Genomic DNA, 23,495 nt, shown 5'->3' with positions numbered 1-23,495 from the left:
AGTCAACAGCTTTGGCGATGATGAAGACCTGTCCACATCTTCTGACAGTGACGAGGAGGTGATCAAACAATTTGAGATTTCCGTGTCCCGGTCCCAGAGTTTCCGTTCAGTGACATCTGAGAAAGGAAAGCAGACAGGATTGGAGCAGAAACCGAAATTCAGCCATTTGCTGTCGACGCACGAAGAAGATGGCACAGAAGTATCTGCCTGTGAAGGTATCCTTTGCCTCACACCCTTTCTTTATCTAGACCAGGGATGACCAGTGGTAAGAGTGCACCTGAGTTAGTCATCCTCCGCACTCTGCGTCTGAGAATCCAGAGAGGAGAAGAAAATGAGACAGGATGCAGCACGTGGGATGGAGCAAAGGGGCTGCTTTAAACCTCCCAAGGCACTGCCTTGCTGGAGGTTCAGATAGGGAATGGATCAGAAGAGGGTGGGTCTTGATACTAGTTTGTGGGAGCCCTTTCTTCCCTACTGGCCACTTCTTCCTAAATTTAGAATGGTATTTATTGAGCTTTATCAAATCTTGTTTCCTTTTGATAAATACAAAATTTTCACATACCTGTCCACTGACATTGAGAGTCTGTGCCATTATCCCATTTAAAATCATACAATAAGTTTTCCATATATCTATATAACTCCAGAAGATCTTTTGAAGCTTTTCTTCTAGTTAGTTTGTATTATGAAAGGAATAGGTATTTTTATCTGCCAAATAAAAAATATGCAGTGTAATAATGTTAAATAACCTTTTTCAAACACCACATGTCCCTGAATCCTTACCCTCAGTCCTTGTAGTTTTTGACAAGCCCACCTGCATGAGAATTACTGGGTAAGCGGAGAGTCTTCTATCATTCTCCAGCATCGTCATCCTGAGTTTACCCTTCACAAAGGGGAGGGGATACTCAAAGTAGGGTGGCCAGCTCGGGATGGTGGGCAGACCTTGTTACAGGCCCTTCTTGCCCCCTAACATAGACCCAAAGTAACCTGGAGAGAGGATGCAAACAGAACAGTATGCTATTTTTTTTGTGCTTTTCCAAGCAAAGGTCAAGGTATCTGTCTGACTCTTTTATGCCCAGAGCCCTGAGTAGGCACAGCCATTGTAACAGGGAACAGTCTGTGAAGTGTATTTGGAAAAAAAAAAAAAAACAAAAAAAACAAGAGAAAACGTTATGCCATCCACCTTCATGACTGGTCTCAGTTACCTGAGCTCTCTCACCCTTTCTTCTTTCCTTTTGGGAATGTGGTCAGTCAGATGGGGGCATAGTGATAGATGGTCCATGTTTTCAAACCCAGGCAGAGAAAAAGGAGGGATCACACACTGAGAGAAGATAAAAGAGCAGAAATTTTGATTTGAGGATGAGCACAGGACTAGGAGTCAGAATAAAGGACTAAAAAGGTAAAATTACCAAAAAGACCTCTAATTTTCAGCAGGAATAACTTGCTATTCGTCATGTAGTTTGACTTACCGACATAAGCCAACATAATTTTTTTTTTTTGCCATTCTTTTTAGCCCAAGGTAAATTAATAAATAAAGGGCTTATATAACCAAACCACAACATCAGTGGACGCTGACACTGTCATCTCCCCAACCTCTCTCTTGGCTTTTCTCTTTCTCTGACGTTACATCACAGCATTCCTTTCTCTCCATTGAGAGGGCAAATGTTAGCTAATGAAAGTTAATAGCTGTTGATTCCCTGAGAACAGCTTGTTTAATCCTAAAGCTAATGGCCCCATTTCCCAAAAGGCCAAGTGTCTGGCTTCTGATTTACACAAATGGCTGATGTTCTGAGAGTTCTGACAACGATTCTAACCCTTATCCTTCCTGGAATGAGCAACAAATTATCTCTTGTCCTAACTGGTAATTTTGAATTTTAGACAGATAGTGGTAGAAAAAGTTAAAGAGGAAAAAATCTACTACATTGAATGAAATACCTGTAGATTTTGAAGAAAATCAGCAACGTTTTCATAGAAATAGCCACAGGCCAAATTTTAGGTTACCAAATGTCATGGAAATGTTTACATGGTTTTTATTGCTTGATTTCTTTCTGTTCATTTATATCAGTGGATTTTTTTTTCAGTGGTAAAACATAATGAAAAGATTAAGCATATACCCCAGAGAGGAATACTGGCAGTTTTTTGGTGTGCCTATTCTCTATTTAGCTATTTTTTTCAACTGAAAACTTTGTTTTGTGTGATCGAATTTAGTTGTAGAAACAGTTCTTCCACTTTAAAAATGCATTCGAAAGTGTTAGACCGGAAATTAAAAGGCCAGATCTAAGTAAAATCTGAAGCATTAATGAGCTATTGGTAGTTAGTCTCATATGTCATCTTAAGTGAGTTCCCTCATTCTAGGTTTCATGGTGAGGCTATTTAGAATCATATTCTAGGCAGGTTCTCTTTTGTCCTGTGTATCTGATTTAGTGTTATTACATGCTAATTGTCACTGCATTCCTGACAATGTTAAATAGGGTTTTTGGTCTAAGTGGTCTGGATTGGAGACCTGTCTTTGAGGTCTTTAGGCATGAAAGGTTAGCTGCAGAATAATAATCCGTTTACTGGGGCTTTTTTTCTTTTTTTCTAGCAGTAACCTTATTTTTGCTTATGGAATAGTAATTCTGAGGATATTTCTTACAAGCTACATATTACTAACTTGGTATCATCAAAACCAGCTCAATTATTTCCAGAATATGTACTTAGTTTTGTTTCACATGGTATATCTGTCGTGGTTCAATCAGAGAAATAGAACCAGCAGGATTACATGTTTATGTATACATAATGTACATGTGCATACAGACACATGTGCATACAGGGGTGTGTGTGTGTGTGTGTGTGTGTGTGTGTGTGTGTGTGTGTGTATGTACCCTAAGAGATTCATTGCAAAGAATTGGCTTATATGAAGGTGGTGGCTGGCTAGGTAGCAGAAATACAAAGCTCCCAAATTTGCAGGACAGGTTGTTGGGAAAGGTAGGCTGAAACTCTCAGGCATGAACTAAAGCTGTATTTCTTCGGTTGAATTTCTTCTCCAGGGGAAACTTAGTTCTCTGAAGGTCTTTCAACTGACTGCTTACGTAGGATAATCTCCTTTACTTAAAGTCAACTGATTTTAGGTGTTAATCACATCCGTGAAATACCTTCACAGCAATACCTAGATTTAGTGTTTGATTGACTAATTGGCACCTGTAGTCTAGCCAAGTGACACACAAAACTTACCGCCACAGATGGTAAGCAGAAGTCTTTGTATTTGGGTAGTGATTGGGGAGACAGGTTTGGTAGTATGAAAAAAAGTATTTGAATGATAGGGTTTTATTCCATCAACTTGGGATATGGACTAAGCAAGTGGAAGAATTTCTCTGTTAAAATAAATTTGGTTGATGTGACATAGTTATGGCCTATAATTTCTAAGAAGCCAGGATACATTTCTCTGACAACAGGCAATTACTTTTGTGCGCGCACTGAAGGTGACATGATCTTCTTTAATTTCAAGGCACGGAAAGGCTGCTTTATGGAAAGGTGAATCACCTTTCCCTTTCCTCTTCCTTGCAACTGTACTTGTACCCCAGATTTGCTTCTCTAATTCATTCCTTGCTTGTCTGTCATGGAAAATGGTTTGTTACATTAATATCGTTCTTATGTTTTTCAGTTATGAATAGCTTTTCAAGGCTTAATGTAGCTTTTGAAATTCCCTTATTACTGATCTTAGTATTATCACCATAGGATTTAAAGTCCTGAGAATTTTATGGGGGTAATTTCTTGGCAAAGTGAAATTTTGCACTGAAATCCTGCTGGGCTCTACATATGTTGGTGGATGACCCACTGTTTAATAGAACATCTTACTCTTTGTATATGTGAGGAGTGGGTGTGCTAATTAGAGACTTAGAAGAAAATTCTGCTTTGTGTTGTAGGTTTTTGCATGTGGATCTTTCCTTGTTCTGTCATTTTGTGTGGCCCGTTTTTAGTATGTTTTCCAAATAACCATAAGTCTGGATGTAAAAATTTTGTGATAGCCTACGAGAGTGTTTCCAAGGGGTCTGACTGAATAATTAAGGATAACAAGGCAGATAGGGGGCTTTCTCAATGGCCTGCTGTGATTTTGCAAAACCCCAAATCAGGAGTCTAAAGTTCTGCCCCGAGGATCTGCTTGAAGATGTTTTTATATGGTCTAGTTGATAATATATTTTTAAAGTTTAAATGCTTACTATACATGGGTCATGTACTCTGGTAAACCCCTGTTGCCACCACTCATATTGCTGCATACCTGGCTGCTGTAAATATTTGTTAACTACCTAGACTTTAAAGTTCTCTGAAGGTTTAGTGATAACCCACTGACAGTTAAAGACTATGCAGTAGATGTATGTGGCTTAGTACCGTCTAGGAGCTTACATTCTATTAATAGTGGATATATAATTAATGAGAGAAAACAGTTACTACCATACAGTGTACATGTAAGAGCTTTATGACATAGACTCTGCCATCCAATTCCCTTGTCCTGTCTAAATCTGCAATTTCCTTTCATCTGGGGATGGGGGCTGCTGGAGGAGAAAAGAGACCAAAGAGATAAGAGATCTTCAGCTGCTCTTTGGGTGTGGGGGGCAAATAGTGGGAGCAGCTATTTATCAGGAAGACCCTTCCAGGTTTTCCTGACCATGTGAGGACAACCTTGACATGTAGGAAGAAGTGGAAAGGGATGAATGGGGGTGAGGGGTGCTGAAACAGAGAAGTGTGGAGGCTGAAGGAGGCAGGGAAGGCTCAGGAGTTGGTGGCACTTTGTATGGGCAGGGAGGCGAGGATGCTGGGAGGGCACTGTAAGCAGAAATGCACAGCTAGCATTTTCATAAACTAGTGAGACCAGAGGAATGAGGCGATGGTCACTTGGGAAGCAGTGGAAAATGAGGTTGGATGGGTTGGATGAGGCCAGTTCAGGCCAGGCAGATAAGTAGGCTAATATTTCTGGAAGGCCTGCTGGCTGCCAGGTGAATGTTATTTCATGTGTTCACAGTGACCCTCTGATGGCTTTTATCATTTTTTAGATAAAGAAGCAAAGATTCAGAGAATTTGAATATTGTCCAAGTTCTTAAGACAGAGGCAGGATTTAAACTCAGGTCATATCAATCCAAGACCATGGACCAAGGAGAGAAACTTTTACTTGGTAGGGTCACTGAAGCTTTTTGAGCAGAGGATGATATAGTAGACATTGAAGAGAAAAAGAAGCATGGTAGAGTCAGGAGACCATATGATCTCCAAATTAGATGACTTTTTGCTTTCTAGATCCATTGTAGAAGTCTTGTGGTTAGCTCCAGCAAAGTGCTGTGTCTAATTTATCCTTTTGACATAAATATACATTATCTACACTCATGTAAAAAGTATTAAACCTTCCGATACCCCACCTAATGAGATAATGTTCTTTTTCACTTTATGGATCAAGTTTCTTCACTGTATGGATATACTGTATGGATATACTATATGGATATTTTGTTACTGTATTGATAGTATGTTTCTGCAGGTGTTTTTGGTATGGGTTCTGTTTTGCAGTCTCGATTGTTGTGACTGCAATTGCTCAACTTCTCTAGGTAAAAAACTGTTAAAAATAATGCATTTGAAATAGTTTTCTTATTGCAAATTTAGATTTGGATGGAGCCAGCCAACGGAGTTATTCTGAGAATCTTTCCTATGGTGAAGATGACCACATCCCTGCTCATTCACAGTCTCCCTGTGAGAGGGGGGATGCCAAGCACCATAGCACATCTCACCCAGAGTCCAGTGTGATCCAAAGCCTCAGGCGCCAATCCACAGAGGGCAGCTTGGAGATGGAGAGAGCTTTTAATAGCCGGGGATTTGAAGATTCCTATGCCACTGACAGCTCCTCCATGTGGAGTCCAGAGGCAAGTTATTTGTTTTTCATTCTTTCATTGATTCCGCCTCTTCCCACTCTCCTTTGTCATCATTTCACTAAAAAACAAAACAAAACAAAACAAAACAAAACACAAAACACAAAACAAAATCCAGAAAGGAAGCATTACCTTTAGCTGAGATAAATTTTTTTCCAGATGACCAAAATCCCATACATGTCAATGAAAGAATCATAAATTTCTCTCAAAATGGAAAAAAGAAAAAAGGGAAAATGGTGAAAAAAAAAAAAGTAAAGAAGAATAAGAATGGTCGCAGAATGGATTCAGGAACAGTCAGGCCTTTATTTTATATAAAGGCTTTTTACAGGCTTAATTTTAAATAATGGAATTTTCAGTTCTTTAAGGCGACTGGTTTATTTACTTCATGGTATCAGTTAAGTGAAGTCTATTTTTATTTACCCCAAATCTTAAGTTATGAGTAGTTGAATATGAAAATTATTTGAAAGTTAAACTAAAATGAAATGGCCTTCCAAGTGAAATTATGCAAGGTATGATGATGTGGATCTTGCAGTGTGAATATATTTGTTAGCTTTGAATTAAATTGAAGGCCTGGGAGACAGCATTGATCAGTAATGGCCCTCTGGCCATTGACATTGCTTTTTGGAGTAAATCTCTGAAAAAGGATATTTTCAAAGTTCTTTTTCAAGTAAAGCTTAGTCCAGAATAAACCTAACAATCAATCCAGAGATATGACTGCAGGTGATGATGGTAGTAGCTACCATTTATTGAGCAGTTAGTATACGCCAGGCACTGTGATAAGGATTTTACAAAATTGTTTCATTTTACAGGGCTTTACAGTTATTTTTCCATTAGAGAGATCACTCCTATCATGATTCTGTGACATTGGAAGGCATTCAGGAATGGTGTTTAATACCTAATTTGAAATTAATTTTGATGAAATAAGTCACATAACATATATAAACCTTCAATATAATTTGCAAGGATAGGGGAAGGAATTTGGGAGGGTGAATGGATTTTATTAGCATCCGTTTGAGAAAGTAAACAGGATGAATCTCTTATTAGGACTTGGAATGTCACATACCTTAAATGCTCAAGGTAAAAAAAAAAGTCACAGAAAATCTTGTTTCCAAGCCTTACGGCTAACACATTGGTATAATACAGGTAGTGTCTAAGGAGGGGTGCGCATGCACATCTGTGCCCCTGTGTAGGTGTCTCTGCTGAGGACCAGACATGATAGCTCACATATGTGGTTTGTGGCTTATTAAAAAGCAGCCCTTCATATAGAGCCACCCAAGGCCATTAACTTTATAAACATTTAAGAAAAGAAAAAAACTCTGCTTACCGATTAGTTTACTACTGAGCCATATCAAATCCCACACACTAACATTTAAAAAATACTTTGAATCTCTCACCCCAAAACAAAACAGACCAAACCATTTGCCTGCCTAGTGATGCTCTGTCCCCTTTGATGATTGTGCCATGAGGCTTGGAGGTGCCTTCTCTAGGTCACCTCCCATGTACCTGCCTGCTGGAGCTTTAATAGAAGACTCAGTACTGTGGGTACTAAATGTTCTCAGACTCCAAAAATACCCAGACATCTCTGTGTGCTCCATTCAACTTCCTGTCTATTTTGAGAAAAAACTGTAATTTGGTGCTCCCACAGTAGAACCTCAAATCCAACTCGGACGCAGTTCCCGTAACTGCCTGCTTTGCAGGCTTAGCTTGCCTTTTAAGAATTGATTTATTTGCCTCTTAGCTGTATTGAGAACTCTGTCTTCCCCTGTGTATCTGGCATCAGGAACATATTGTAGGTCTGTTTACTTTAGGCCACACAGATGACATCAACACTATCTTACTAAAACAGAAAGGCTTTCAATTTGACAGAAAATCTTTAAACCTACATGGGTTTTGACAATTTGACACAAGTATTCTCATCTTAAAGAAAAGTCCAGGATATTAGAGCTCAAGGAATCATTTATTTTGTCTCAGAAGGAAACCGGTGGTGCAGTGTGACTACCTGTTAGGCTGATGGATTTTTGAGCTCTGCTCTTCTCTGCTGGCAAAGGCCTTTGGCTTTTTCCTGCAGACCCAGGACTTGGCAGGAAAGACAATGGGAGTGTGACTGGTGATTTTGAGCACACAGGGAGACAGGTGTCCCACTTTTCATCTCTGCTTTCCACTGATTAATTGGTTGGCCTTGAGAAGTTAATTAAAATCTGCCAAATGGGGATAAGAATGAAGAGATTTTTACCTTGCAGGAAGGTCAGATGGATTAGTGGTATTAACAGTACCCACACGAGGGGCTCCTTCAGTCGTCAAGTGTGTCGAAATAATTAATTGCTTTGAAAATACCAACATTCACAAATTTTTTCTCAAATCAACCCAGGGAGCGGCCACGAAGCCCAGTTTTCATGCGAAGCAGCTTGAACTGGCCCATCCAAAGCCCCAGCCATTGGCCAGAGCTGTGCCTTATTCAGAGGAGTTCTTAGGACGGTCAGGAACTCTGCCCAGGCTCCTCCAGAAAACTGCAGGTGGAGTGAGCATTTATCTGAAGAGATAGCCTGATGCATACTTGGAGGGAGATCCTCATTCACTAAAATATTTTTATCTTGGCATTGAAGCTGGCAAAACTAAGAGCTATTAACTAACATTAGGAGCAGGGGCCTAAAAGGATGTGAAAATCACAGAGAGTGTGATTCCAACCCCCACCTTCCGTATTCTCCCCGCTTCATCTTGTACACTCAATGTATATATGTAAATAATTATGCCTAAAGGTTTGGGGAAGAAGAAAGGAGATCTTCTGGTTCAAAATCAGGTTTGGGATTTTGAGTATTGAATACCAGTTAAGGCAGGCCCTGGACTCAAACTGCCAGGGAATGAGTCCTGGGTAATCTTGTCTGGGAATATGATCTGGGCTTGAAGGAGTGTGTTAGTTGTTCAGTCTTTCTAAGCTTTGGTTTCCTCCTTCATAAAATGTGGATATTAAAATACTCATAACATTAATTTAAATATTCAAAAAGATAATGTTTCTTAGTTGGGTTCCTCAAAAAAGCAGAGTCTAAGTAAAGACTCTGTTCCCTACTTGGGGAGTGCAACCCCAGGGAACAAAAGTAGGAGACAAGGGAAGTAAGAATGAGAACGGAAAGAAGGGAGACCCAGTATGAGAACACACAGTTGAATCGGCACCACTCAGGATGGCTTTACTTGATCTTGTGTGACCACACTCCAAGAAGCTGTATGAACTGGTAAGAAATTCGACCACGGGGCAGAGTAGACTTTACATTTATTGGTGTCAAGCAGGATTCTGCAACTGTCTAAGCCTTGGTGTCAGCAGAGGGACCAATGATAAGAGATGAGAATTATATTGTATGCGTAGAAGGTAAGACTTTATTGAGTTGTTCCAGGCTGAAACTACTTAGAGCCCAGAGAGGCTGTGCCTTAGGGGAAGATGGAACATGGGGTAAGGCCAAGAAGATCTGAAGTGTATGAGAGCCAGTTTTTATAGTCTATGTAGGATTTGAGATGGCACTTGGCATAAGAAAATGGCTTAGTAGATGTTGGCTATTATTACTTATGGCCAGACGTGCAATACAGAGATAATCAAGAGTAGGTTAAAATAGATGGGAATTTTAGGAAGAGACAAGGGAGTTTGAGAGAAGATTCTGACTTGATTTTTGAGTTGGCCTAAATCCTTGGAGACTTGCTTCTAATATATATATATATATATATATATATATATATATATATATATATACACTAGTCAGTTGTATTCAAAAGTCTCTATAGCAACCACTTTTATCACTTTAAACTAAGTACCTCTGAATAGAAACACTCACGCATGATTGCATGCTCAGAGGGAAAGATATAAGAAGCTTCCCTTATTTTACAAGAAATCTAAATTTTCTTGTAGGCTAAGTTGAATCTTAAAAGAAAAGGGTATTTATTAGATGTCTACTATCTGTCAAGTCCTCTACTTTTTACAACATCCCTACACAGAAAGTACCATCTCCATCTTACAGTTGAGGAACATAGAAGAGGAAAGAATTGAATGACTTGCTTAGTGTCATTGAGCTAGTAAGCAGTAGGCCTGGGCTTCCTAAGGATGTATGAACCCAGAGAACATGAACTTTTGCCTGGACTTTGTGGGAAAGTTTCATTGATGGATACACATTTTGAGGCATTTTGTTAAGATTTTGAAATGAGGAGATCTCTAAATTAGCAAGGTCTGGTATTCAATTGCATAAATAAGAACTTATTTGCAATAAGAATCCGTTTAAGGTTTAGTTACAGGTAAGGATCGTGCCTTCAGCGGAAAAACGAAATTATTACTGACATTATTTATCATTTGTTGGTCAGGTGGTTCATTATAATAAACGTAGTTCAGCTCAGTTTTCCCAGTAAGGTCATCAGATCTGAGTGGCTGCAAGTAAATTGCTGCCCAAGGGTGACATTTCATGTAGAGAGATGTGTGTTTGAGAATTGGTAGCGCCAGTCCGGTGGTGGGAATAGATATTTATTGAGTCCGGTCTGAGCCAGGTATTTTCACATCAATTAAAACCTCACAACAACACACCAGCAAGTAGGCATATTCATGTGCATTTTAAAGCTAGAATACACAGAGAGGATGGTCTATTTGACCAGGGTGAAAGAGCTAGTCAGTGGTAGAGTTATGATTTTAATCTACGTGTGCTGGCTCCAGGCTCAATGTTGCCGTTTACTAAAGGGCTGCAGGGGTGTCCTCCTAAACCCTTGTTGCTCAAAGTGAGAGCCGAGGCTAGCAGCATCAACATCTTTTGCGCACATCCCAGAAATGGTAGAATCTCAAGCTCCACCCCAGACCTACTGAATCAGAATCTTTCGATGATTCAGGTCTACATGAAAGTTTGAGAATCTCAGCCCTAAGCCTTTTCTCCCACACAGATTGAAAATATACTCAAGCATCACCTTCCTGAGACCCCCATCAGTATTCCTGTCTGTAGAATGCTCTTGCCTGTAGAGAACAGGCTCAGGCTCGACCATCTGTATTTGGGGACACAAGGAGAAGTTGCCTATGGATAATTGCCTGTTGACCTAATTTTAGGTATAGCATCTCAGTTGGTTTCAATGATCTCGGCAATTGTGTTTTTTGAGAGGCAGTGTATATAAAAACACTTTGCAAAATATAAAAGCTTTAGTTATCCATTCCAAAAACACCCAGGAAGGCGCACTGTATGCTAGGCACTGTGCTGTCAACGAATTCACAGTTTAATGCAGAGATAGACCAATAGAGAGACCTATCTGATATAGAGGGAATACACCGGCAGTCAGAAAGCAGGGATTCTGAAGGAATACAATGGGCACCAATGGGCCAAATGTAATTGGGTATCAACATTTCCATTTCTAATTGTTTCCTCTGACTGCAACAGGAACAGGACAGGACCAATTTGCAGGTGCCATCTGGGGTCACAGAGCCCATCTCAAAGTGTGGTGAACTAGATGTCATCTTTGAATATAGAGCTGCCAGCCAGAAGCTCACAGTGACCATCATGAGAGCACAGGGCCTCCCAGATAAGGACCGAAGTGGTGTCAACTCCTGGCAAGTTCATGTAGTGCTGCTGCCTGGTAAGAAACAGAGGGGCAGGACGAACATACAGAGAGGGCCCAACCCCGTCTTCAGGGAGAAGGTCACCTTTGCCAAGCTGGAGCCCAGAGATGTGGCTGCCTGTGCTGTTCGCTTCCGCCTGTACGCAGCCCGTAAGATGACCCGAGAGAGAATGATGGGAGAGAAACTGTTCTATCTCAGCCACCTGCACCCAGAAGGGGAAATGAAAGTGACTCTGGTTCTGGAGCCAAGAAGTAATATAAGCGTGAGTATGTTAAATGGTGCTGCTAATGATGTGGTGTGTTCGAAGACCTGGGGTTGTCAGCCCTTGATTTAGTACATTCAGTCTGTGAATTCAGAGACCTTAATTTAATTTTCCATTTGGCTCTCCTCACCCTTGTAAGCCGTGATTTGCACTTCATGGTACAATGGGTCTTTCATGCCTGTCTTCTGGATAACCTGATGGATAAATGCCCTGTCCATTTTAGGACAAGACAGCAGCAGTGTTAAGTAGAGGGCCCGGAAAAAAACAGGGAAGGTGGCTTGGCCTTCTGGTTTGTGGATAAGTGATCCATTCTCCTGCCCCTACTTTGCTTCATGATGAATCTCAGAGGTGGGACTTTCTGGGCAAGGTTCTTAACAGGTATGGTGAGGCAGACTGAGATAGCAGCCTGGAAGTCCAGCTGCTTCTGAAACCTTTCATTTATATTCCCATACTCTTCCCACATACCCCATTTCCCTGCTTGCCTCAGGGTTTCAAGGAAAGGTGTCATAATTTGCATGTCTACAGGATGGCAGCCCACTACTGCTGTGGGTTATATGCCATTTAGCATGCAGATCTCCTTTGAGAAAACCATATAAAAAGATCAGGGAGCCATCGAGGCTTAGGGGCCAGTCATTCATTCATTCAGAGATGTTTACTGTCAGTGATGGTGGAGGCAAAAGTGGATGCAGGAAACCACTAAGCAGGTGGTGCCTCTGTCCCGGGAGAGCCTGCAGTCTAGTGGTGGCCAAGTAGGAAAGGAGAGCGACAGAGGCTGCTGCTTGTTTAGAGGGTCAGAGACAGTTTCTTTGAGATGGCGATAAAATGCCAGAACTCATGGCATCAAGGGAGCAAGGCTGGTGACGTGGAAGATGAGGGTTCCAGATGAGGGAACAGCACATGCAAGCAGTCAGGGTGTGGGAGATGGGGGGTTGCCATGTCTGAGGAAGATCGAAGGAGCCAGAAAGGCTGGAGTGTAGTGGTAGCAGATCCGTCTACTTAAATGCCTAATGATGTCTCAAAGTTAACATCTTCAAGCTTGATATCCTGACTTTTGCCTCCCTAAATCTATTCCACCTGCAGTCTTCCCCATCTTGCTTAAAGGCAGTTTCATTCTTCCAATTGCTAGGGTCAAAAATCTTAGAAGTCATCTGCGACTTTTCTGTTTTCCACCTGAAATCCTATTGGCTGTATCTTCAGGTATAACCAGAACCTGGCTCTCCGCTGGATTACTGAAATAGCCGCACAGCGGTGGTCTTTACACTCCTCCTTTTGCGTCTATGGACTCTTCTGGACATGGGAGCAGAATGAGCCTTTTAAAGCATAAGCCAGATGATGTCTCATCTCTGCTGAAGTCTCCCTTTTTCTTAATATCCAAATAAAGCACATTTGAAGTGATGGAGAACAGAATGCACAGGAGGTCAGAAAGGATCCTGCATGATAGAGCTTGGGAACAGGGATGAAACACCCGTATTTCTCCTTACCAGGACCTGTGCGGTATGCTGGTGGCACAGAGTTGAATGTGGAAAATAAGCTAGTGGAAAATAACTTTGCAGGTGAAAATCTTTCATTCACCAGTTACTTGGTGAGCATAGTTATATGCCAGACATTAAGTGATGCACCAGGGACTGAGAGATTTATATGGACGGATTCAGAATCCGATGGGAGAGGCAAGCAGTGAGTGACAGTTAAGCAGTGAGTGACAGGTGCCACAGTGGGAAGCTTTTACAGAAGCACAGGAGTGGGAGTGAGTCTCACTTGGAAGTAAGCAAATATTTCATTGTTGAATTTGTATTTTCTGGACAGCAGGGTCTGTAAGGCATCTATCACAACCACCTAGCCCTGCCATTTACAAATTGTGTTCCATAAAAGCCTGGGGGCGGGTGGGGGTGGTCTGCAGACGTATCTGTGGTTTGGTAAACAGGATACTTTGCTGCAGATGGGCAGAATATTTGATTGCTTTTCTTGGTTCTAATTATTGAGTTTCTGGTCAGAAGTTTGAAGAAATGATTTCAGACATTGAGAAGAAAGGTTTAAGCCGAGTCTAATGCCCTTGTTTCTGGTGGAGGAGGTGGTGTTTCAGAGCTGATTCCTACCCCCATGTCTCGAGTGACAATCAGTGTCCTGCTCAGGTTTGCTCTCCTCCTCCCAAAGTGCCCGTGCCTGGTGGGGTAGGGTAGGTGCTCAGGAGAAGTGTGCCCATGAATAAACATGACGGAAAGGTCAGGTTCTCCCGGGCTCACTTGGTGCCTGTCAAGTCGCTGAGATCCACAACTATGCGTTGGCTTTTTTCTCAAACAGTTGTGAAAGTGCTCATTTGTAATGTAAGTTATTTCTTTAAAAGGCAAAATTTGGCACCTGGCATATACTTAACAGCCTTAAGCATAACTAGGAGCCAAATGTTCTATGTGGGGGTAGACGTCCAGTGGTCATTTCTTTCATAGTTTAGACACAGAATATCCTGTATTGTTGCATTCATCAAGGAGCTGCAGAGAACAGAAACAAACCTCGGGCCTGGAGTGGAGGGGTTCCTTAGAAACATCCAAGCACAGATTACACAGGAGGGAATTTGAGTCTATATTAAATGTATTATTAGCTCTCCGTGTATCTTAGAGGCTTTAATTTACACTAGTAATAACATCTTTGTCCGTTTTGTCTTTAGAGGGGAAATATTGAATGGAGACAGCTCTTGAAACAAATATGTCAGCTCCTAATGCAGGGATCTCATCCATTACTGTGCCCCCCGGGAGCATTGTCATTCATGCCGAGTGCACCCTTAGTCATCTTTGGCAGTCGTTGGGGATTGGGTCACAGTTTCACCAAACATAATATCGGCTTTCTCTAAAAGAGAGTAGTGCATCGTGGGCCAATGGACTCTTTGTTGTTCTTCCCCTCCAGAGTGGAGGGTCTCCGCTCAGCCCATCTGCGGTTTCTCACAGTGATAGCACTTCATCCACGCAGTCGCTGTCTCATGGAGGGGCGCCAGAGCTGCTGGTGGGGCTCTCGTACAATGCCACAACGGGGCGATTATCTGTGGAAATGATCAAAGGCAGCCATTTCCGAAACCTCGCTCTTAACCGAGCACCTGGTAAGTGTGAGTTTGTTCTCCTAGCTCTGGTCCTTCCAGAGGCAAGTGGAAAGCCCTGTCTGCTTTCATCTTCGTTCGTTCTTTAATTTTTACTGTAAAAATGATCTTGTTATGGCTTAGGCAAGCTTTCACAAAGAGATACCTCTGGATTTTTAAATGGCTCTCTATTGAATCAGACTTCTTTGCTATCTAGATATATCTGGACATGAAGTAGACTGGTCTGTGCGTCTATACTGTTTAAAGGAAAAGAATGGACAGCATTTTTAGCGACATAATGTATGTGGGCAATTAAAACCTGCTAATATGTCATAGGCCCTCTAGCTTTAAAGAAAAAGAGCTCTGGCTTTGGAGCAAGGCAGATCTGGGATTGAATTCCAGCATTACCTGCTACTTAACCACTAGCTTTGATCTAATTCTGTGTAATTTATCCCTTTTCAGAGTGCAGCTAACTCATCTGAAAAAAAAAAAAAAGATATTAATAGTACCTTCCTGATGGAGTTGTTCTGGAGCTTAAATAAAATGATTTATTTAAAGCATTTAGTACAGTGCCTACCACATAGTGAACACACAAGAAATGTTAATGGTTGTGGTGGTGACAGAGGAAGGAAGTAAAGGAGGCAGACCTGGAGCAATGCAGGGCTGGCTCACCAGGGGAACTACCACTTCTGAGATGAGCCTGGAAAGAGGAGTTCAAGGTGGACCCCAGAGCTGCAGTCCAAGGTTCAGAAAGCCAGACTCAAAAAGCTGCTGTTTTCAGTTGCCTCAACAGCCTCTAATCATCTAGGAAGTTAGAGATTGAGCATTAGGAGCATGCTGTTAAAAAGTTAGCTTACCTTTTTATGATCTTGTTTTTCAGCAAAAAAGCTTGAAAGGGGGGAAGAAATATGGTTTCTCTTTTGCTTCTGCCTTCTGGACCTCATGCAAATACACCTAATTGGAGGATATAATTTGTATCTGGAATGCTAGCTGCAAGAGAGTCTGAAAATGTTGTTGAATTTCTAGTCTTTCAAGTCTGGAAGGTAAACTGGAAGGGAGTAGATTGGAGGGCTAGGGAACCTGCCCACCATGGACACCAAACTGTTATTGAAAGAAGGATGAAATCCAATTTGTGGCAGTTTGAAAGAGGCAGTGGACTCAGGCCTAATGTGTCAGCAGCAGCTGCAGAACTAGGAGCACCACTGGAAAAGAGTCAGCTCCTACAACCAAATTTGGGCTCTCACTCTTTATTTGCCCTGAACTGTGCTGCAGCCCACAAAGGCTCTGCTGAATGGGGGAATATGGTTAGTCAACTTGTATTATAACCATTAGGGCAAATGAGTTAGGAATGCCCCAGCACTTTGGATAACAGAATAAACTGGATTTATCAGCCATATTCTGTGTTGACCCTCAGAGCCAGGTGAGAGCTATTTAGAATGTATAATAGGTGCTTGTTATTAATTGCATAGCTAGAGTCTTTTTGCTGGATACCAACTTATTTTCCAAAATAGCTCTGAATTTACTAGAGATCTGTCTGGATTTACTACTTTGCCTTCCGTACTTTTGGCAACCTTTTCCTGTCCTTCTGAGATCAGGTAAAGTCTGAACAATTTTTAGGAATATGGTGGAGATGCAGAGAACGATGAGGATGTGAATCACACAGTCCTGGTCTATTCAAGCCCATGCTAGGAAGCTTTATTTTGTATATTGGGTGGTACCAGGCAATACAGAGGAGAGGTGCAGCATAGTGCTTGAGAAAATACCAACTGGAGGCCAAAAAACGAAGGTGTGAACTCAGGCTCTGCCATTTACTATAATAGTTGCAAATTACTGACTGGGCGTGGTGGCTCATGCCTGTAATCCCAGCGCTTTGGAAGGCTGAGGTAGGTGGATCACCTCAGGTCAGGGGTTCAAGACCAGCCTGGCCAACATGGTGAAAACCCATCTCTACTGAAAATAACAAAAATTAGCCAAGCTCTGTGGTGCACACCTGTAATCCCATCCTCTTGGGAGGCTGAGGCTGGAGAATCACTTGAACCCAGGAGATGGAGGTTTCAGTGAGCCAAGATCGCACCACTACACTCCAGCTTGGGTGACAGAGAGAGACACTGTCTCAAAAAAAAAAAAAAAAAAAAAAAAGAGCTGTGAGTTATGAAACTTTTCTCAAGCTCAGTTTCCTCATCTATAAAAAGGGAGTCAGTATAGTGTATCCTTTATGTTTATATACCTATAATACATGCAAAACTGTGATGTTGAGGACTGAACTATTACGTCTTAGTAAATATCTATATAAAAGAAAATATGCTAAAGATGAAATTCTGGTAACAAATATTTAAAGCCAAATAGGAAAAAAAGGCAAGTCTTAATTTAGAAATTGATTTTATTCCATGAGTTTAAGTCTGTTTGGCATTTAGTACGTGGTTTGCCATAGGCATAGCATTACAATATAACTTAAAATGTAACTGACATGTTGTATCTTTGCAACCGGAGTAATAGAAAGCAATGCTGCTGTGATGCTATTAATTAAAACAGAAACCCAATAGTGAAGACAAAAGTTTTTTGTCTCTGTAGAATGCTGGTACTTGAGGAAAAGCCAGTTTAATTAGGAAGGGATGAGAAAGTAGAAGGTTCCTTTGTGGAGCTTCTGAAAGGGACCTCTTGGGACTTTCAAGGGCTTTAGATGTCGATGGCCTTGGTTTTTCATTATGTCTCGCTTCATTATGGCACTCGCACTACTTTGACAGTTACGTGGCAAGCTTGGGATACATTTTTAGTTCCCATATGGAAGAGAACAAGAGAGAGAAAGAATGAGGAGACACGAGTTTTATGAGGTAACTGAGAAGAGTTGGAAGGAAGAGGGGGAGAAGGAGAGAGGACAGGAGCCAGGCGAGGAATGGAGCTGTGAGTGGGAAAGGGCGGAAGCTGCAAGCAGAGGGAGAGCCGGAGGCAGCCTGAGCCCTGCTTCAGGGTCCCCCACACGGTCGCCGCCTGCCAGGGAAACTTGTATCGCGACATCCTGTGTTGGGGACTCTCAGCTCAGGCGCAGTTACCTTCTCCATGACCTCAATCCTGCCTGACAAGGTGGTCATGATCACCTAAAGAGCGGTTCTTAGGGGAGTGGGAAGGAAAATAGGTTGAGTCTGAGTATTGGGAACTTTTCTTCTCTTGAATAATGTTAAGGTTTTACATGTTGCTGGAAAGATAGACAGTGGCTAACATTTAGAGATTCTTTTTTTTTTTTTTTTTTTTTTTTTGCCTCAAAATATATCATGAAACAAAATGCAACTTTGAATTAATCAACCTGATCTAGTTTGATGATTGAATATTTTTAAAACTTTCCCTCCTAAGCAAGACAGAGGAATTGAAGAAATAGTAAATGAAGTTCTTCTCGGCTGTTGGGGTCTTCAAAGAACTAAGCCATGGAATTAGAAACCCTCTCCCCTTCTGAGATAAAATCCCTGGGCGAGAGGGCTCATTACTGTGAAAAACAGGAGCTAGTGGGGGCAGTAATAGAAATGTGAGTCTCCACCAGCCCCGACCACAGTCTCCACTGCACAGCCACCAGCATGACTTAAACTAAAAATTTGCACCAACTATTGGTGAAAATGTGGAGAATACATTCTTGGTGGGAGTGTAAAATGGAACAACCTTTGGGAAAAGGCATAGAAGTTTTTTTTTTTATAAAACTAAACAGGCACTGAGAATCTAGCAGTTACATTGTTAGGCATGAACCTATAGGTTAAAAAAGAAAAAAGAAAGACCCATACAAGAATGTTTCTAGCAGCTTTATTCATAATGGCAAAAACTCATCAGTCCTCATGTCCATCTAGAGAAGAGTAAATAAGCAAATTAAGTTATACTTATATAATGGAATACTGTTCAGCAATAAAATGTAATAAAATTAAACATAGGCATTCAACAGCATGGAGGAATCTCACAAACTTACTGCGTGATCTGCTGCTTGATTCCATTGATAGGAAATTCTACAGTAAGCAAAACTGTAGTGGGAAAAAAAGCAAAGGAGGGGCTGCATCAGGAATGGTATTGGTGCTAGGATATACTAGGTAGGGACATGAGGAAATGTTCTGGGGTGATGGGAATATTCTGTATTTTTTAATTTTTAATTTTTTATTCTATGCATTGATAGGGATGTGAGTTAAATGGATGTATGCATTTGTCAGAATTCAGTGAGTGGCACTGAGCTTTGTACACTTCACTATAGGTAATTTTTACCTTAAAAAAAAACTATAAAGTATTCAACTCTAGCTAATGAAATGCATGCTGAAATGTTTAGGGGTGAAAAGCAACAATGGTTACAATTAAAATGGATTAATGAACGAATAGAGGCACAGATAGGCGAGAAAATAAAACAGTTTGACTCAAGGTGGTGGGTATATGGGCCTCCACTGTACAATTATTTCAAATGTTCTATATGTTTTAAATTTTAGACATAAAATACTGGGGAATACAGTCTAATGTGGTCTGAAGTAGATCAGCTGGGTCAAGATGGTAAAAATAAAATATGAATCTTAGCCATGGATAGGGACTTCTTTGGTTGGTAATACTTTTTTCAAAATTAATGTGACATCTCAAGATGTCACTCTATTCCCCTGGATCAACCTTGGATCAGAAAGATGGGGAAACTGCCAGGCATGGTGGCTCATGTCTGTAATCCCAGCACTTTGGGAGGCCAAGGCAGGCACATCACCCGAGGTCAGGAGTTCGAGACCAACCTGGTCAAAACGGCAAAACCCCATCTCTTCTAAAAATACAAAAAATTAGCCGGGCATGGTGGTGGATGCCTGTAATTACAGCTACTTGGGAGGCTGAGGCAGGAGAATAGCTGGAACCCGGGAGGCAGAGGTTGCAGTGTGCCAAGATTGTGCCACTGCACTCCAGCCTGGGTGACAGAGTGAAAAAAAAGAAAAAGAGTACCAAGCATCTGAACCAGAAGGCATCTTTTGTAGTGTCCTCCATAAACCACATCTATCACAAGGGAAAGTATTTGGAGGATCATCTCTTCTTTTCTAAGTTCATTTCTATATATTTATCTATCTGGCAATCATATTTTGGTGAAAATGCCCATGTTATAAAGTGTTGTGATTTAAAAAATATCAATTAGGAAGGCCAAGGAAGATAAAATAGACCATTTGAAAATTACTGTAACTAGCATATATAGCCTATTTATAAACGATATATAAGTGCAGTAGCAGCATGAACTTATCTTAGTGCAAATCAAGTAACAGTGTGCCAGATATCACTCCAGCCATTTTCAAGGTCATGTCTTATTTAGTACATGTGGTCAGTGTTCAAAATTATTACTGCTATTAAGATGGTATAGGCTAGTCTACAAATCTTCTGATGGGAAATGATAATCTCCAGGTTTGTCCCTGGCTAATGATCTGGGTGAAAAAGCAGTGTATAGTGTCTAGCAGACATCTGAAATCCTGATGTGCATTTGGAAATGCTTTTGGAAAAGTCAGCAGTAAGAGAAACATTTGATTATTTTTTGAATTTGGCTTCATGGGAAAGCAATTCAGTAATAATTTAGCAGCTCTTTTCTGTTCTTAGCCTAGGCGTGCTAGCCAATTGCTGCATGGCCTCAACATTTGATTTAACCTCTGAATTACATTTCCTTTATTAAATGAGGTTAACAAGCTAGTGTTACAGATACACTGCTACGTTTTTTAAAAGTTAGCTATTGTGTTGACAGGTTCTCTTTCTCCATTTTCATCTTTGCTGTGTCTCCTTCTGCATTGTGCATATATGTACACGTATAATGGTCCTCGTCAAAACTATCATTAAGATGTTCCCTCCAGTTAAAAACAACTTCCCCAGCTTCTCAGCATGTGCATGATTAGCCACACATGATAATTACACCTCAAATGATAATAACAGCAGCAGCGGCAGCATATTAACCTTGTTAGGCACTCACAATAGCAGAGACTAGAGGAAAGAAAAACAAGCAAATCAAGCTCCCTCATGTTTTGTGTGAAGAACAAATGGAATTCAGAAAGTGCACTCTACAAATGGAGTGCAGGAAAAAAAAAAAGACTCAATGAAAATGAACAGATATGAGACATATGACCTTCTTTTAAAATCGTGGTCCAGTTTTTGTTAAATATAGTGTATGAAGAGCCACTGCTGCTGAGAATCATGGCAATTTTATATGAAAATTTAGATGAGGCACTAACTTTTTGAGTGGATAGGTGATATTCCTTTTTCTGTATTAACTCATTTAATTCTCACAATGATATCAAAGTTAAAAAAATATTAACCACAATAGGAAAGAAAAGATAGTTACCACAGTGTATTAGTTTGTTTTTATGCTGTTTAAATAAAGACATACCTGAGATTGGGTAATTTATAAAGAAAAAAGAGGGGCCAGGCGCGGTGGCTCAAGCCTGTAATCCCAGCACTTTGGGAGGCCGAGGCGGGTGGATCACGAGGTCAAGAGATCGAGACCATCCTGGTCAACATGGTGAAACCCCGTCTCTACTAAAAATACAAAAAATTAGCTGGGCATGGTGGTGCATGCCTGTAATCTCATCTACTCAGGAGGCTGAGGCAGGAGAATTGCCTGAACCCAGGAGGCGGAGGTTGCGGTGAGCCGAGATTGTGCCATTGCACTCCAGCCTGGGTAACAAGAGTGAAACTCCATCTAAAAAAAAAAAAAAAAAAAAAAAAAAGAGGTTTAATGGACTCACAGTTCCACGTGGCTGGAAGACCTCACAATCATGATGGAAGATGAAAGGCGTGTCTTACATGGCAGCAGACAAGAAACAACTTGTGCAGGGAAACTCCCCTTTATGAAACCATCAGATCTTATGAGATTTATTCACTTTCATGAGAATAGCATGGGAGAGATCTGTCCCCATGATTCAGTTACCTCCTGCAACATGTGGGAATCGTGGAAACTACAATTCAAGATGAGATTTGGGTGGGGACATAGCCAAACCATATTACATGGTATGTCAATTATATTGCAATGAAGATGTTAAAAAAAAACCCAGTTATCTACAGAGGAATCACAGTAAGACTGAGGACAGACTTTTTGACATTAATAGAAACCAGAGGACAACGTGAAAAGAATATTGAAGCATTGGGAGAGTAATACTCAGCTTAGCATTTTGTTCCCTGAGTGAAGGAAAAATAAAAATATTTTTCACCAGATTTGAAAGAATATTTCATTAGAAAAAACAACTAAATGATGTATTTCAGGAAGAAAGAAATTGCAATTGGAAATAACAAGAAGCAATAAGGAAAAATGAACATATAAATTGGTTAACATTTAAGTAAATAGAAGCCTGCATGGATTGCATAAAGCAAAAACAGGAGCGGTAGTAAAAATGACTAATATTGGGAGTACAGTCACAAAGTGGCAATAAAATTCTAGGCAGAAATTGCATAAATATGGGAAAGGCAGAGAGACTCCATATGATGTTTGACAAGGCTGCCGAGACCATCCAAAGGGAAAAGAATAGTCTGTTCAACCAGTGATGCTGGAAAAAGTGAATATCAACCTGCAAAAGAATGAAGTTGGATCCTTACCCAACACCATACATAAAAATGAACTCAAAATGGATGAACGACCTAAATGTAAGACCTAAAACTATAAAACTCTTTGAAGAAAACAGGGAAAACCTTTATGACACTGGATTTGGCAGTGATTTCTTAGATATAACAGCAAACATATAGGCAACAAAATTAAAAATAGACAATTGGACTTCATAAAAGTTCAAAAATTTTGTGCATCAAAAGATAGCAAATAGATCACCCATAGAATGGGAAAAAATATTTGCAAATCATATACTGGATAACAAACTAATATCCAGACTATATAGAGAACTCCTAAAACTCAACAATAACTAAACAATGTGATTTTAAAAATCTGATTAAAGACTTACATAGACATTCCTCCAAAGTTGATATACAAATGATCAATAGAAATATGAAAAGATTCTCAAAATCATTAATCAGGAAAATTCAAATAGAAACTACAGTGAGTTACCACCTCACACCCATTAGGCTGGCTACTATAACATGCACACGCGCACACACACAGACACACAGACACACACACACACACACACACACACACACACACACACACACACACAGAGACAACAAGTGTTAACGAGAATGTGGAGAAATTGGAGCCCTTGTCTATTACTGGTAGCAATATAAAATGGTACAGCTCCTGTGGAAAACAGTATGACAGTTCCTGAAATATGAAAAATAAAATTACCATATACCCCAGCAAATCCATTTGTGGGTATATACTCCAAGGAATTGAAAGCAGGATCTTAAAGAGAAATTTGTACACTCATGTTCATAGCAACATTATTCACTATAGCTAAAATGTGGAATCAACCTAAGTGTTCATTAAGGGATTAATGTGTGAGCAAAATGTGGTATATACAAATGAGGAATATTATTCAGCCTTAAAAAGGAAAAAAATTCTGACATATGCTGCAATATGGATGAACCTTGAGGTTCACTTATGCTAAGTGAAATAAGCCAGTCACAAAAAGGCAAACACTTTATGATTCCACTTATATGAGGTACTTAGAGTAGAAAAAAAAAATCATAAAAGCCAGTAAAATAGTGGTTGCCAGGGGGTGGAGGAGAGGAAAATGGGGAGTTATTTAATGGATATTATGGAGTTTCAGCTTTTACAAGATGAAAAGAGTTCTGGAGATGGATGATGGGGATGGTTGT

At 40.5% G+C, this 23,495-nt stretch overlaps 1 protein-coding gene across 3 annotated transcripts in view; it reads left to right on the top strand.

Annotated features, from left to right (window-relative positions):
• Positions 1–23,495, top strand: part of SYT16 (synaptotagmin 16) — a 284,745-nt gene that overhangs the window by 240,931 nt on the left and 20,319 nt on the right. For all 3 annotated transcript variants that reach the window (XM_074393152.1, XM_003924412.3, XM_074393151.1), the window contains exons 3-6: positions 3–215; positions 5,623–5,879; positions 11,273–11,713; positions 14,609–14,798. In XM_074393152.1, the coding sequence (XP_074249253.1) occupies positions 3–215; positions 5,623–5,879; positions 11,273–11,713; positions 14,609–14,798 (1,101 nt within the window). The remainder of the gene's footprint in view (positions 1–2; positions 216–5,622; positions 5,880–11,272; positions 11,714–14,608; positions 14,799–23,495) is intronic.

This window comes from Saimiri boliviensis, chromosome 2 (assembly GCF_048565385.1).
Source record: "Saimiri boliviensis isolate mSaiBol1 chromosome 2, mSaiBol1.pri, whole genome shotgun sequence".
NCBI classification, from domain to species: domain Eukaryota; kingdom Metazoa; phylum Chordata; class Mammalia; order Primates; family Cebidae; genus Saimiri; species Saimiri boliviensis.
Note: the sequence above shows the minus strand (reverse complement) of the source record. Positions and strands in the feature narration are given on the sequence as shown.